Source organism: Mustela nigripes, chromosome 7 (assembly GCF_022355385.1).
Source record: "Mustela nigripes isolate SB6536 chromosome 7, MUSNIG.SB6536, whole genome shotgun sequence".
In the NCBI taxonomy this organism is placed as follows: domain Eukaryota; kingdom Metazoa; phylum Chordata; class Mammalia; order Carnivora; family Mustelidae; genus Mustela; species Mustela nigripes.
Window position 1 is genome coordinate 99,522,733 of NC_081563.1, and position 12,999 is coordinate 99,535,731.

A 12,999-nucleotide genomic window follows, 5' to 3' on the forward strand; every position below is an offset into this window, starting at 1 on the left:
ATAGAAGATTTTTGGGGCTCCGGGAGCAGGGCAAGAACTTCATGGCTCAACCATAGAGACACTTCTTAACAGTAAACATGCTCTTTGAAAATAAATGAAACCACTGATTTATTTCTCTTCCTTTTCACCCTTCGAAGAGATACACATATTCCATGTTTCAGGAAATGTCTACCTTTACAGTAATTTGGAAACATACTGTTAATGAACCAAAAGGTCTTTAGCGGTGCACATGTTGAGAAATTCTTTTTTCTAAAGAATTTCCCCTGGGGTCTTTGAAATTGGGGACAGCTAAATAGGTGTACCATTGTGATAAAATTAATCATTCTTGTTTTGGGTGACTGGTCACGCAGGGAAAAAATTAGATGCTCTAGAAGGGTTTGGTTAACTTCGTAGCATGCCAAAATATTGGCAGTGTCAGCTAGACGAAAGCAGCAATCTGAGCCCCATTGTACACCTCTGTGTCATCCAGAAACCTGAGCTTTCGGTCACACAGCTAGGTTGGGTCTTCCATGGTACACGCAGCTCAGGATCCAGGACCACAGTGAGTTTGACTGCAGAATCGTGGAGTTTCCTTCTTAAATTCTGTGTATGTTGCAATGTTCATAAGCTGACTCTATCTCAGATGGACGAAAAATTTCCTGATGGCAGTAAAGCAGTTGGTGGAGGTGGGCTGGAAGGCGTCATGGTGCACAGGTGGGCACTTGGTTAGCCTGAGTGCAAATCCTAGCTCTTCCCGCTGCCTCCTTCATATTATCTCGACTCTCAGCCTGGGGCCCCTCATCTGATAAAGAGGGTTCAGTAATGGTTAATACCTCACGGGGATTGTGAGGATTAAAGGAAATGATGCATATAAACTCTTCAGCACAGTTCTTGGTACAGTAAGTATTCAATACATGCTAACTATAATTATGATAATCATTTTATTATGGCTACTGCTTTAAAAACAGATTTTCTTGTGTTGTCTAAAGCCCCAGGTTAGTGCAAATGATAAGGATTGTTCAGAGATTCCCACCCATTTATACACTCAAGGGAACTCATTTTGAAGATTTATTTTTTTTCATAATGCTGCCTTCTCAAACCCTCCTGGCTTCCTACCATCCAGACCGTAAATATTTGTCAGAGCCAGGTTGATTACTAATCATATGAAGCCTAAAGAAAATACTTGGTATTTATTTTAATTGTGGTTTAAAGAGCTTTCTGTACTATATAGGCATATAAAAATGCCTTGAAGTTAAAAATGAAGTAAATTTGAATAAGATCTCCAGCTTTTGGAGCTTTATGTACAGCAATCTGATAGTCTGTGAAGAAAAAAGAAGTTTGTCAGATGATCAAGACTTTTCAGAAAAGAGTCTGGTTTACACTGATTTTTTTAAAAGTCGGGATATGTAATCTGTCTCTTTTTTCACTTGTTCTTATAAATTGGAAGGAACTTCAAAGCCAAACAACATTTGAAGTGCTTTTGCCCTAATTTCTTGGAATAGTATACCTAAAGAAATGGTTCTTTGTGATGAGAGAGACTTAGCATTTCTCTTTCAAAGGAAGCCATCATTTTTCTAAATAAACTCTACTAGTTTGATGCTCTCTTCTCTGCTTGAAACACATTTTCTCCTGCCTGCCCAAGCAGGGTATTTGCTGAGGAGTGATCTCGGTTTCTCTTTGTTCTCCCTATCTGATGTGTCTTTGATAGCGGATGGTTTCTCGCTCTTTGGGAGCAAATCCAGACGACCTGAAGGACCCAATTAAAATTAGTATTCCACGCTATGTGCTGTGCGGGCAAGGGAAGGATGAGCACTTCGAGTTTGAGGTCAAGGTAAGTGCCCCTTCTTTACTCTTCTGGACGAATGGAGGCTTGAAGCTCCCAGGGCTTTCTCTCTCTTTTTTTTTTTTTTCCATAAAGGGAGATGAAGCTACATGTGAACATCTTGTTTTGTAACATATTAATCATGCCCTCCTACAAAGTGGCCTGTGCCAAGTCTAGACTGTAGCACATGGAGAGGTTATCCCATAGAAGGTGGTTGTGGTTGGGGAGTCAGGCAGACATGGAAGAAAGTTCTGGTCACTTGCCAGTCTGGCAAGTAGGGTGACCAACCCTTGTTGGTTATGTAGGAGTTTTTGCTCTCGGCATTGGAAATGCCACACCCTGCGAAACCATTAGGTGCCAGTTGAAACATGACAGTCAGTCACCTTATCCCCGGGCTTAAGCTTGATTTTCTTATCTATACATATGGGAATAATAATGTTTATGTTACAAGGATATCAGCTAACATAAAATGCTGAGTCTAGTATCTGGTATATAATAATAAGTTATAACCATTTGCTTTTATTACTACTGCTGTTTTTTTGTTATTTCTGTTATTATTAATTTAGGAAGCTTTCCTAATCCATTTTAGGTTTTATTTGATTTATGCGACTTTTCAGGAAGAGATGTGCCTGCTTCCTTACATCATACTTTCCGAAATAATGACTTCATCTTATTCCTAATTTAGTTCCATTAACTCATAACACTTCATTAAATATTGCTGGAGGCTCTCCCCTCCTCAAGGAATTAATGATGAGTCACCCTTCTTTATTTTCAAGCATAGCTGAGGTTATTGATGTAATGATGTCCACTAGGGTCGTAGTCTGCAGCTGCATGAGGGTGTTCTTGGAGGTGAACCTCCAGACTGGGAATCTGGATGCTAAAGTCTTCAGGCTCTGACTCTGTTACATTTCGTTGAGTGACCCTGAGTCTTTACTTTCTCAGTGTCTCGGTTTTCTCATTGGTAGAATGGGGAAATTGGATCACACCAGTGGTTTCCAAATTTCTTCTCAACAAAGACATTTGTTCAGCAGATACTGATGAGGAAGGGCACTGCAGAAAGCGGACCAACGTGGAGCTGCTGTGGAGAGGGAGGGAAGAGGGAGTCTGAAGCCAGCCAGCCCTGCACCCCTCACCTCCCCAGCCACCGATCACACCCCTGGGCCCTTGGGATCCTTCTTTCCCTTTAGGCATGCGTGTTCTTTCAGTCTTCCTGGAGAAAAAATACAAATGAGTCTTAGGATAAATCAAGCTCCCAGATTCTTATTTCTATATACTGTTTTCCTCTTTATTTTTTAAACCTAGGCATTAATTTATTTGAGGTTCCTATTGAGAGTACATGTTCTCTGGGTGGTGGTTGTGGTGGTGGTGGTGGTGGTGGTGTTTTGATCTTTACAATCTTTGCCAGATTGTGTGGTTTCATATTCAAATGTTATGCCACGTCTGTGAACCAGTACTTCTCACTGCCCCTAACTTAAAGCCTAATTCCTGCTGAGTTTCTTTTCTGTCATTTGAAATTGTGTGTGTGTGTGTGTGTGTGTATGTAGAGCTCCCTTTGTACATACATGTTATGTTGATATTTATACATATATCAAAATAATTTCTGAAGGTGTATGCGTTAATCCCATATATTTTTTTTTTACTTTTATTTTTTTATTTTTTTTAATATAATTTTTTATTTTTTATAAACATGTATTTTTATCCCCAGTGGTACAGGTCTGTGAATCACCAGGTTTACACACTTCACAGCACTCACCAAAGCACATACCCTCCCCAATGTCCATAATACCACCCCCTTCTCCCAAACCCCCTCCCCCCAGCAACCCTCAGTTTGTTTTGTGAGATTAAGAGTCACTTATGGTTTGTCTCCCTCCCAATCCCATCTTGTTTCATTGATTCTTCTCGTACCCACTTAAGCCCCCATGTTGCAACATATTTTTAAAAGATTTTATTGATTGGAAAAAGAATGAGAGAGAGAGCATGAGAGGGGAGAGGGTCAGAGGGAGAAGCAGACTCTCTGCTCTCACTGAGCAGGGAGCCCAATGCAGGACTCGATCCTGGGACTCCAGGAACATGACCCGAGCCAAAGATAGTCACTTAACCAACTGAGTCACCCAGGTGCCCCTAATTCCATCTTTTTAATTAGAGGGTGAAGACTGGCTTTTACCAGCTCAGAATTTGAATTCTCCTCAACAGAGAACTCACAGCACTGGAGGACATGTTTTGTTGATGCATAGATATATTTTATTATTTAAAACTTTTTTTAAAGGTTTATTTATTTGAGAGAGAAAATGAGTGAGAGTGCAGGGAGGGGCAGAGGGAGATGGAGAGGATCTCAAGCAGATTCTCTGCTGAGTGTAGAGCCTGTCACGGGGCTCCATCTCATGGCCCTAGGATCATGACTGGAACCAAAACCGAGAGTTGACTGCTTAATGGACTGAGCCACCCAGGTGCCCCAAGATATATTTTATTTTAACAGATAAGTGTGTTAATAAAATATAACTATTAAATTGATTTCATGCATAAAAGATAAGACATGGATAAAGAGGGTAGTTAATTGATGTAGTGTGATCTCACTTTTATGTGGAACCAGAAAAACAGCCCATGTTCACAGATACAGACAACAGATAGGTGATTGCTTATCTGTAGGTGGGGTGGGGGGGTGAGATGGGTACAGGTGGTCTAAAGTTATAAAATATGTCCTGAGGATGTCATTATAGATCGCAATTATAGTAAATAATGCTGTATATTTGAAAGTTGCTGAGAGTAAATCTTAAAAAGTTCTCATCATAAGAACAAAAAAATTTAACCGTTCCTGTGTGGTGAGGGAGATTCGCAAGACTTAGGAGGTGATCATTTAACAATATATAAAAATGGCGAATTATTACATTATACACCTGAAACTAATGTGTTGTTAAACCAGTTATACTTCAATAACTCAAAAAAAAGAAAAGAATTAGAACAAAAGCTGAGTTGATTCAAATAAAAATTGCAAGCAAATCATAGGTCAGGCCATAGCAGATCTGGCCAAAATCGTGAAGATGGTACTGTGAAGGCGGTTAGAGAACCTAGATACAGAAAATCATGTCGAACCTTTGAAAATCTCGGCTTCCACCTCAGAATATATAAAATCCAAATCCAAAGTGTTCAGCTTTCTTTGAACATAGCAAACCCAAGTTCTGAGAGCATGTCATTGTCTTGCTCCCTTTTTGTACTTGTCAGGTGCTGTAATCAGCACCAGGAGAGGCCCGTGAGCATTTGCCTGGAGAATCCCCAGTTCTCTGTGCAGGAAGGGCCACCAGACACATTTGCAGGTAAGTGTGTGGAGCGTCTCACATTCTCCTGGGGATACTCAGTCACAGAAGTCTCAGGGCCTCAGTACTAGAAACAAACATGACCCAAATGTACAGTCCCTCTCTTGAACAAAACAAAAATGGCTGCGCCCAGCAAACACATAGCTGTTGGGGTAGTGCTGGGTGTGCCGATGTCCGTCCAGGTTCCGCCAGTTAATCTCCACAAGAGACTAACTGTAGAGTAGGGACAAAGACACCTGTCTGGCTGGGCTGGTGTGAGCAGCATTTGAATGTAGGTGTGTAAAGTGCTTAGAATGGCACCTGCCACTTCCTAAGTGCTGGATGAGTGTTTGTTCAAAAAAAAAAAAAAAAAAAAAAAGGTAAACTTTTTATTTTTTTTTTAATTTAACTTTATTTTTTCAGTGTTCCAAGATTCATTGTTTATGCACCACACCCAGTGCTCTATGCAATACATCCCTCCTTAATAAGATTTTCTTTATTTACTTGAGAGAGGGAGAGAGTGAGAATGGGAGGAAGGGAGAGGGACAAGCAGACTCCATGCTCATCGAGGAGTCAGACGCAGGGCTCAATCCCACAACCCTGAGATCATGTTCTGAGATGAAATCAAGAGTCAGATACTCAACTGACTAAGTTACGCAGATGCCTCATAAAAAAACAAGTAAATTTTTAAAAAGCATGGGGACTGAGTGAGATTTAACCCTTGGAATCCTCTTAATGACTTCTGATACCCAGTGTGTCTGAGAATTTTCAACTTTTTTTTTTCAGTTTGAAATTGAATTTTAAATTTTGAATTTTAAAATTAAGTATGGGGGCTTCTGGGCACCTAGGCGGCTCATGCAGTTAAGCGACTGACTCTCGGTTTCAGCTCAGGTCATGATCTCAGTGTCATGAGATTGAGCCCTGGGTCAGGATCCACATTTAGCGTGGTGACTGCCTGGGACTCTCTCTCTCTCTCCCTCCGCCCCTCCCCTCCTGCACTCGCTCTCTCCTCTCTCTCAAACGAATAAATAAATCTTTTTTTTTTTTAAAGATTTTACTTATCTGACAGAGAGTGTGCGTACATGCACAAGCAGGGGGTGGGAGAGCAGCAGGCAGAGGGAGTAGCAGGCTCCCCACTGATCAGGGAGGCAGGCGCGGGGCTTGATCCCAAGACCCTGGGATCATGACCCAAGCTGAAGGCAGACACTTAACAGACTGAGCCACCCAGGTGCCCCGAATAAATACACTTTTAAAAACAATTAAGTATGACAGCCTTTTCCACCCATTATCTGATTATATGGTACATTGGCAATGTTTTCTAGAACATACAGTCACACTTATGGTAACAGTTTGGCTACTACTCAAGTCTTTTCTTGGTGAACCAGTGGATGTAAGGTGGTTAAGGTAAAAGTATTGTTTGTTTTTTTTTTTTTTTTTTTAAGTCTATTTAGTTTTAGACCTTCTTTGAAGGAAAGTCTGATGTTAATGTATATAGATATTTTATACTATTACACTTCAAATTTCAGAAAAATCTTTGCTGCTTCTTTTTTTAAACAAAAATCAATTTCTTTTTTCTACCCTTTCCCCTTGATGGTCTTAAAGGTCTCCTGGGGTCCTGAATGCACCTGGCAATGCTCTGTGATCAGCAGGGAAGGGTCTTGACATCTGGTATTAGACCCCTGTTGACTGCATAACTTGCTGGTGGTTGCTGCCAGTTCACTTAAAGGGCCAAGCTGACCAATGAACACACAGGACCCCCTGGGTGCAAGTCTCTATGAACTGAATTTGCAGGCCCCAGAGAGGGGACTGGGAAGGGGCACTCAGTCGTGTAGCTGCCCAGAGTCTCTCCACTTCTCCCTCACCCTTCCTGTTCCCTCTGCCTGCCTTTGCTGAGATAGAATTTATTAGTTATTCAAGTCATGCCTTCTTGTAATCCCCAGTGGGATAGCTCTCGTTGGATTGTTTGTGGCTGGATGAATAGTTGTAGTTATGGTTAAGGTACTATTTGAGGTCAGGTACAGGGAGTGGGATTTTGAGGGAGGAAGGGAGACAGCAGTGGTTCTCAAATGTTCATCTTCTGATCCCTGATCCGTCCCATGGAGGTTCCCATTACTGGGCTTTAAAATGAGAAAAATCGTGTTTTTCATTAAACCAGAATTTAATATATTTAATTCAAAAAGACTGTCTTTTTGTATCTTCTTTATTGAGGGACTAAAAACAGCTTTATTTTATGGAGTAACTATGAAAATAGATATATAGTGTTTTGTTTTTTGGTCACATTTAATTTTTTCAGTCAACTTTGTTAAGGCGTAATTGACATACAGTGAAGTGCACACATTTTAAGTGTACTTTGATGAGTTTTGGCATACCTACACCCATGTAGCCAGCACCCCTATCAGGACTTCAGACTTTTCATCATTCCAGAAAGATTCTTTATATTCAGTGCCCCTGCCCAGCCTCTGGGTGAGCTCTGAGCTGCTTTCTGTAACCACAGATGACCCGTGCCTCTTCTAGCGTACCATGTAAATGGGACCGGGCAGCATTTACTCCTTTGTGTCTGAATGCTTCTGTGTAGTCTGATGTGCTGGAGATTCATCTCTGTATTTGACTATAACAGAAATTTGTTTCCTTTTAGTGCTACATAGCATCCCGCCTGTGGATATATTACAGTTTGTGGAATGGTGTTTGTCTTAATGTCCTTATTTGACGCCACAGAAGGTTGTCATCTCTGTGATGCACTCCTTCCATCCCCCACCTCCTTATTTTACTGATCCTTGAAGGACACGTGCTTGGGCATCCCAGGGTGAAGGCATCCGTTCCCGTGGCCCTTGCAGTGATCCCTCCCAGCAGGTCACAGGAATACAAACCCTCTGGGACCATCCACATTCTCGCCAAGAGATATATGTCTTTCTGACTTCTGTCAGAGACGGATGGAGAAGTGGGGGGTAGTGCCAGTCTGGCTGCTGGCTGAGAAGCTGAGTATGGTTGAATGTCACCTGCTGGCCAGCAGAAGGTGCCTGTCAGGAGTGTGCTGGCCCTGAACCATGGCCGGCACAGGTTATCCCGCCGACCAGCCTACTGCAGCCGTCTTAACATCCGGGCGTCAAATGCTTGTCCACGATTGATACAGGAAATCTGTTACAACTGTGTTACAATTGCCATTTTCAGTGAGCCAAGACCAGAGTGGAGAGAATTTAATCTTTAAGTTCTATTTCATCAGGATACAAAACAGAAATCTTGTGGTTAAGTTCAACAGAGGCTGGCGTTGAACTTATGTTCAAGAAATAAGCTGGTGTTTCTTGTTTTAAACTCTCTGCCATTTATCTTATGTATTAATATTATAGTGTAAAAAACATAAGCCAACACTGTTTTTTGGTTTTTTTTTAATATTTTGTTTCCTGATAGTTTTTATTCCTGTAAAAACTGTAGGTGATCTCACCAGGAGATTGCCTTCCTGTCTGCTTCCCAGAGTGTGGACTTCTGCAGTAGGACCCTCCCCTCTCACCCATTCCCTATCCTGTTACCCTGTTTCCTCCCTCAGAACAGGTGTCACAGCCCACGGTCACATGGTTTTCTTGCAGTCACTGTCATGTTCATAGCAGGTCTTCTCTGGAGATGTAAGCCCTTGGGCCCTCCTCACTGAGTCATCAGCCCTCCCACAGGCCGGGACTGGGAATGGTCACGCAGAAGAGGTCACTCAACAATATGACCCCCACAAGTCCGCCACTAGGTCCTCTCTCTGGTCTTCCAGGGTGGGGACTGGCAAATCAGGCCCCTGGACTGTGTCTGCGTGCAAGAGAGCCAGTGCCTGCTGCCTCCGCCTGCCTTCTCCATTCCACCCTCCCACACGCCAGGACACATCCTGGCTCTGATAGTCTCCGGCACCCACGAAGGAGTTCAGTTCTGTTCCGTTCTGCACAGAGGAGTAGCCCTCAGCCCACCCCCTGGACGTTATTCTGGGCACCCCAGCCCCTTGCTCAGGAAGCACGTGTTCTGGAGTCTTCTATAAGGAGCCTTCTGGTGCCCTAGTCATACCCTCCCATCCCCAGGCTGTTCAGGAAAGGACAGGGCCCTACCTTTCTTCAAGTGGTGGCAGAAGATAGGCTCTTTTGTGCAGAATCACTTTGATCCACTTTAGAGCAAAGGAGCACAGGACTACATACTTTACCTCGAACACACGATGTCCAAGACAAAACTATTCCTCATTTTAGTCATCTGATTTTGGTCGAAGGTACCACAGGGACAGTCACCTCCTCTTGCCCCCAGATGTACCTCATTTTGTTCTGACTCATGGTTGGTGGACTGAGGAGGAGAGGAGAGGCAGAGGGACCAAAGAGGCCTGAGAGCAGGGCAGAGGAATCTTGAGGAAGCCGTTGGGCACAAGCCTGTAGGCTCCTGCCAGTATCGCCTGAGTGCCCTGCCCAGCGGTCCGTTCTCTTTGCTGTCACGTGAGCTTAGGTACTTTGGTCCCCCGTCTGGGCTCCGTCGGTGCTGCCCTGGAGTTGGGGAGATGCTTAGTGCGAGAGCCCTTGGGTCCACCGGGCCCTCCATAGGCAGGAGCCTCTGAAGGAGGCAAAGGGCAAAGGGCCACCTTCCAGGGCCGTTGGCGCCAGGGCCCAACAGAGTTGTGCAGCAGGATGAAGGCAGCTGGAGCAAACCAGGAGGGGCAATGGAGGATGAGCTTTATTTTGCCCAAACAGAATTTCAAAATGTTCACTGCGTTGTCACCATTTCAAACTTGGGAGATCTGACAGGGAGATCCAAATTCCCCAAGTTTATGTTAAATACCAGAAAATGTAACAACCCTGGACTGGTGTCCCAAAGGGCAGCCCTGCTTGGGGCCAAACAGTGGCTCCTCTTGGGATGGTTCCTATGCCACAGCCTTCACGGCTCCTGGGCAGAGGAGATCGCCTGAGGGAATGGTCCACGCCAAGTCCCCACTACACATAAAGGCTCACACACCGAAAGAGGTCTCTGATCACCCAGTTTATTAAGTCAGTTTAAACAAACACAGATGCAGGAGGAGGCGGGTCAGGTAGACGCTGGAGGGTGGGGCCGGCAGGGGAGCGGCCTGTACTCTCTGAGCTCAGGGTCACCCCACATTCTCCTGCTCTGTCTCTCTTTGCCACTGCAACCTCTCCCACTCTGCTAGCCAGGACTAGAGCTGTGAGCAAGGTGTCTCCGTAAACACAGGGCACCCAGAGCAGTGCACACTCGCCGCATGGCAGCATGCCTGGCCGGTGGCCTGCTGGACGGCCCAGGTTGTCACCTGCACTTCTTAGGTAGAGCACATGTGGACTCAGCATGGGATCAGCTCATGGTCACCAGTGGTGTTCATGTGGGGCTGAGTTAGCTGTTGGTCCTGAGCAGGCATGATCATGACCTAATATTTTCTTTCTCTAGGTAACGTTCTAATCTGTTCCCTCATATTTCTCTATTCTGTCTTTCTCTGACACACCCAAAAGGTTTTAGGCCCTTATTTAGCGTGTCTTATGAATTCACTTGTATCTCGCAAGCTGCTTGAGTACAGGCTCTGTTCTGTCTGAGGTTTACCTATATCCCCTAAACTGCAGCTTACTTGCTGGCAGTGCTTAGCCCTTCTGATGACTTCATCCATCCTCTGTAGCAGAATGAAGAGTGCTCACGAAACTCGTAGACTCCCGCTCTACTCCCCCTCTGGTCCGCACCCCCGCACTCTTGGAGCCTTTTGGCATTGTGTTCCTCACTGAACCCTGTAGGCCAGTTGAGTTTGCAACCTCTCCTTAAGGGAGGACACCGTCATCCAGCCAGCACCTTCTTCGGCCCAGCCTCTTTGCCAGAAATTTCCACAAATGTGCAAACTGTACCAAAATGGGGGGGGTATTATTTGCACTTAACAAATTAGGAAATTAGGAATGACTTGCTCAAAGCCACACAGCTAGGAGGGTGAACCAGGTACCAAATACCCATCAGATCTGAGAACTCTGAGCCATGCTGGTGCCCTTGCTTATTCATTTTAATGTGCCTTTTGCAATTTCACTACATTCTGTACTTCTTCGAAGTCAAGGCCGTATTTTAGCGTTGGTCTAAACATGGTGACCATTTCCACATCCTTGCCCAATATCTGCTGTTCTTTTTGTATGTGTTTTGATTTTTTATCTTGAGTTCTGTCCAAGTTGCAGGCACTTTGTAAATTGGGGGTCTTACTGAGGCTTTGATAAACCTGGAGAATTTGATGGTGGATAGACCTGCCAGGGAGTGTGAAAAGGAAATGCCCAGAAAATTTGCGGTTTGAGAGTTGAAGCAATCACATTTATAGTCAGAGAAATTTCTCTTTATTTGGCAGAACAGAAATAAGAGCCATTCCAGTCTATTAGATAAACTACGCACACATACATCTTTTAGAAATACTCCCGACTTGATAGAATATAAATGTTCAGAAGGATTTGTGTGTTGGCATCTGAGTCTCTGCTTATTAGTAACTTGATAGATGATCTCCCTGCATGTGTATTAGCACAGCTGAGACAAATGGAGTGTTGCATAAGCTGTGGTCCATCTAGATCCCAGTATTTAGTTTGTGTATTATTTTCAAACATAAATAACAAGTGAAAGAAATAACATTGGGACTCAAAGAATCATATTTTACCCTGTTTTTTTTTAAGCACCCCTTCATGTCTCTGAAAACTTTTCTTTCACTGAAAAAAATTAAGAAAAAACATTTTCCCTTTTTTGCACAAAGCAACTAATCTTTTATATCACTTTCATTTGAGCAGTTGCGTTTGTCTTCACAAAGTAAAGGCTGCATATGTGAGAAACGGCACAGAAGAAATGAGATTGACTTCCAAGCACCAAAGGAAAGCAATCACTGTGTTGTGGCCATGCCTTGAATTTTCATTTCAAATGTGTTTTTTCCTTATAAGAATTCATTAATATTTTGTCTTCCATGACTTCAGAATTTGGGGGGTTTTACATCTCTTCCTGAAATAAAATTGGTTTTTTTGGACTCCCCTCTTGGCAGTTGCTGCCCAAGGATACCCCTTGCCTTTCCATAGTGCATTAGAAAAGGCCTTTCCTTAGGAACATGATCACAGTGCAAGGAGTTACCATTTACTGGGCACCCAGACACCCTGATGGTTGTTTCATATGCTTCTCATTCATCTGTAGGTTAGTATTGTGAGCCCATTTCACAGATGAAGAAGCTGAGGCCTGGAAGGGTTGTGTGGCAGAGCCAAAGTCACACAGCTGATTAGTGACTGGGCTAAAGTTAGGATCCATGTCTGTCTTAATCCATAGTTTTTCATTATTCCATTCTTCAGTGATGCCTGGTAGAGAGTTTGCATTCTGGACTTTGCCTCTGAATATCTTCGTAATTTGAAGGAAAATTGGTTAGGCTGTCATTCTCGCAATTTCCCACAATTTTAAAGTAGGGTAATTTTCCCTTTTCCTCACTGGTTTTGCAGAGGTGTTAGGGGAAGGGAAAAGTACTTATTAGTAATGATCTTGGTTTTGAAAGGCATCCGTCTTACCAGAATCTTAAGAGTCTTCTTACATTCTTTCAGATTTACCTTCAAACTACTAGACAAAGTAAGTACACTAAAATAAATGGTATTATCCCAATTTTGAAGGTGCTAAAATTGAAGCATAAAGAAGTCGTAATTTCTAGTTATTGCAAAAGGCTGAGACTTTGGTCAGCTAGAAAGCGCTGTTTGATTTTGCACTGCTTCATGGTTATGTAGATACGGTGTAACTCAGCAACCAGCTGCTAGGCTCCTTTCTTAACAGCAAGCCATATTCAGACTGATCTGGGAACCAAGGGCTCTTGAGGCACTTCCTGTACTTGTTGGTGCTAAATCTACATAGAAGGATGTCTGGGGAGTTTCCTGGTTAACAGGGCTGAATAGTCTTATATCTGTGTGGGTCTCCTATTTT

At 43.4% G+C, this 12,999-nt stretch overlaps 1 protein-coding gene across 2 annotated transcripts in view; it reads left to right on the plus strand.

The window, feature by feature from the left end:
* The window catches only part of KIF16B (kinesin family member 16B), a 284,713-nt gene that overhangs the window by 209,447 nt on the left and 62,267 nt on the right, over positions 1–12,999 (plus strand). For both annotated transcript variants that reach the window (XM_059406507.1, XM_059406508.1), the window contains one exon: positions 1,688–1,810. In XM_059406507.1, coding sequence (XP_059262490.1) covers positions 1,688–1,810 — 123 coding nt within the window. The remainder of the gene's footprint in view (positions 1–1,687; positions 1,811–12,999) is intronic.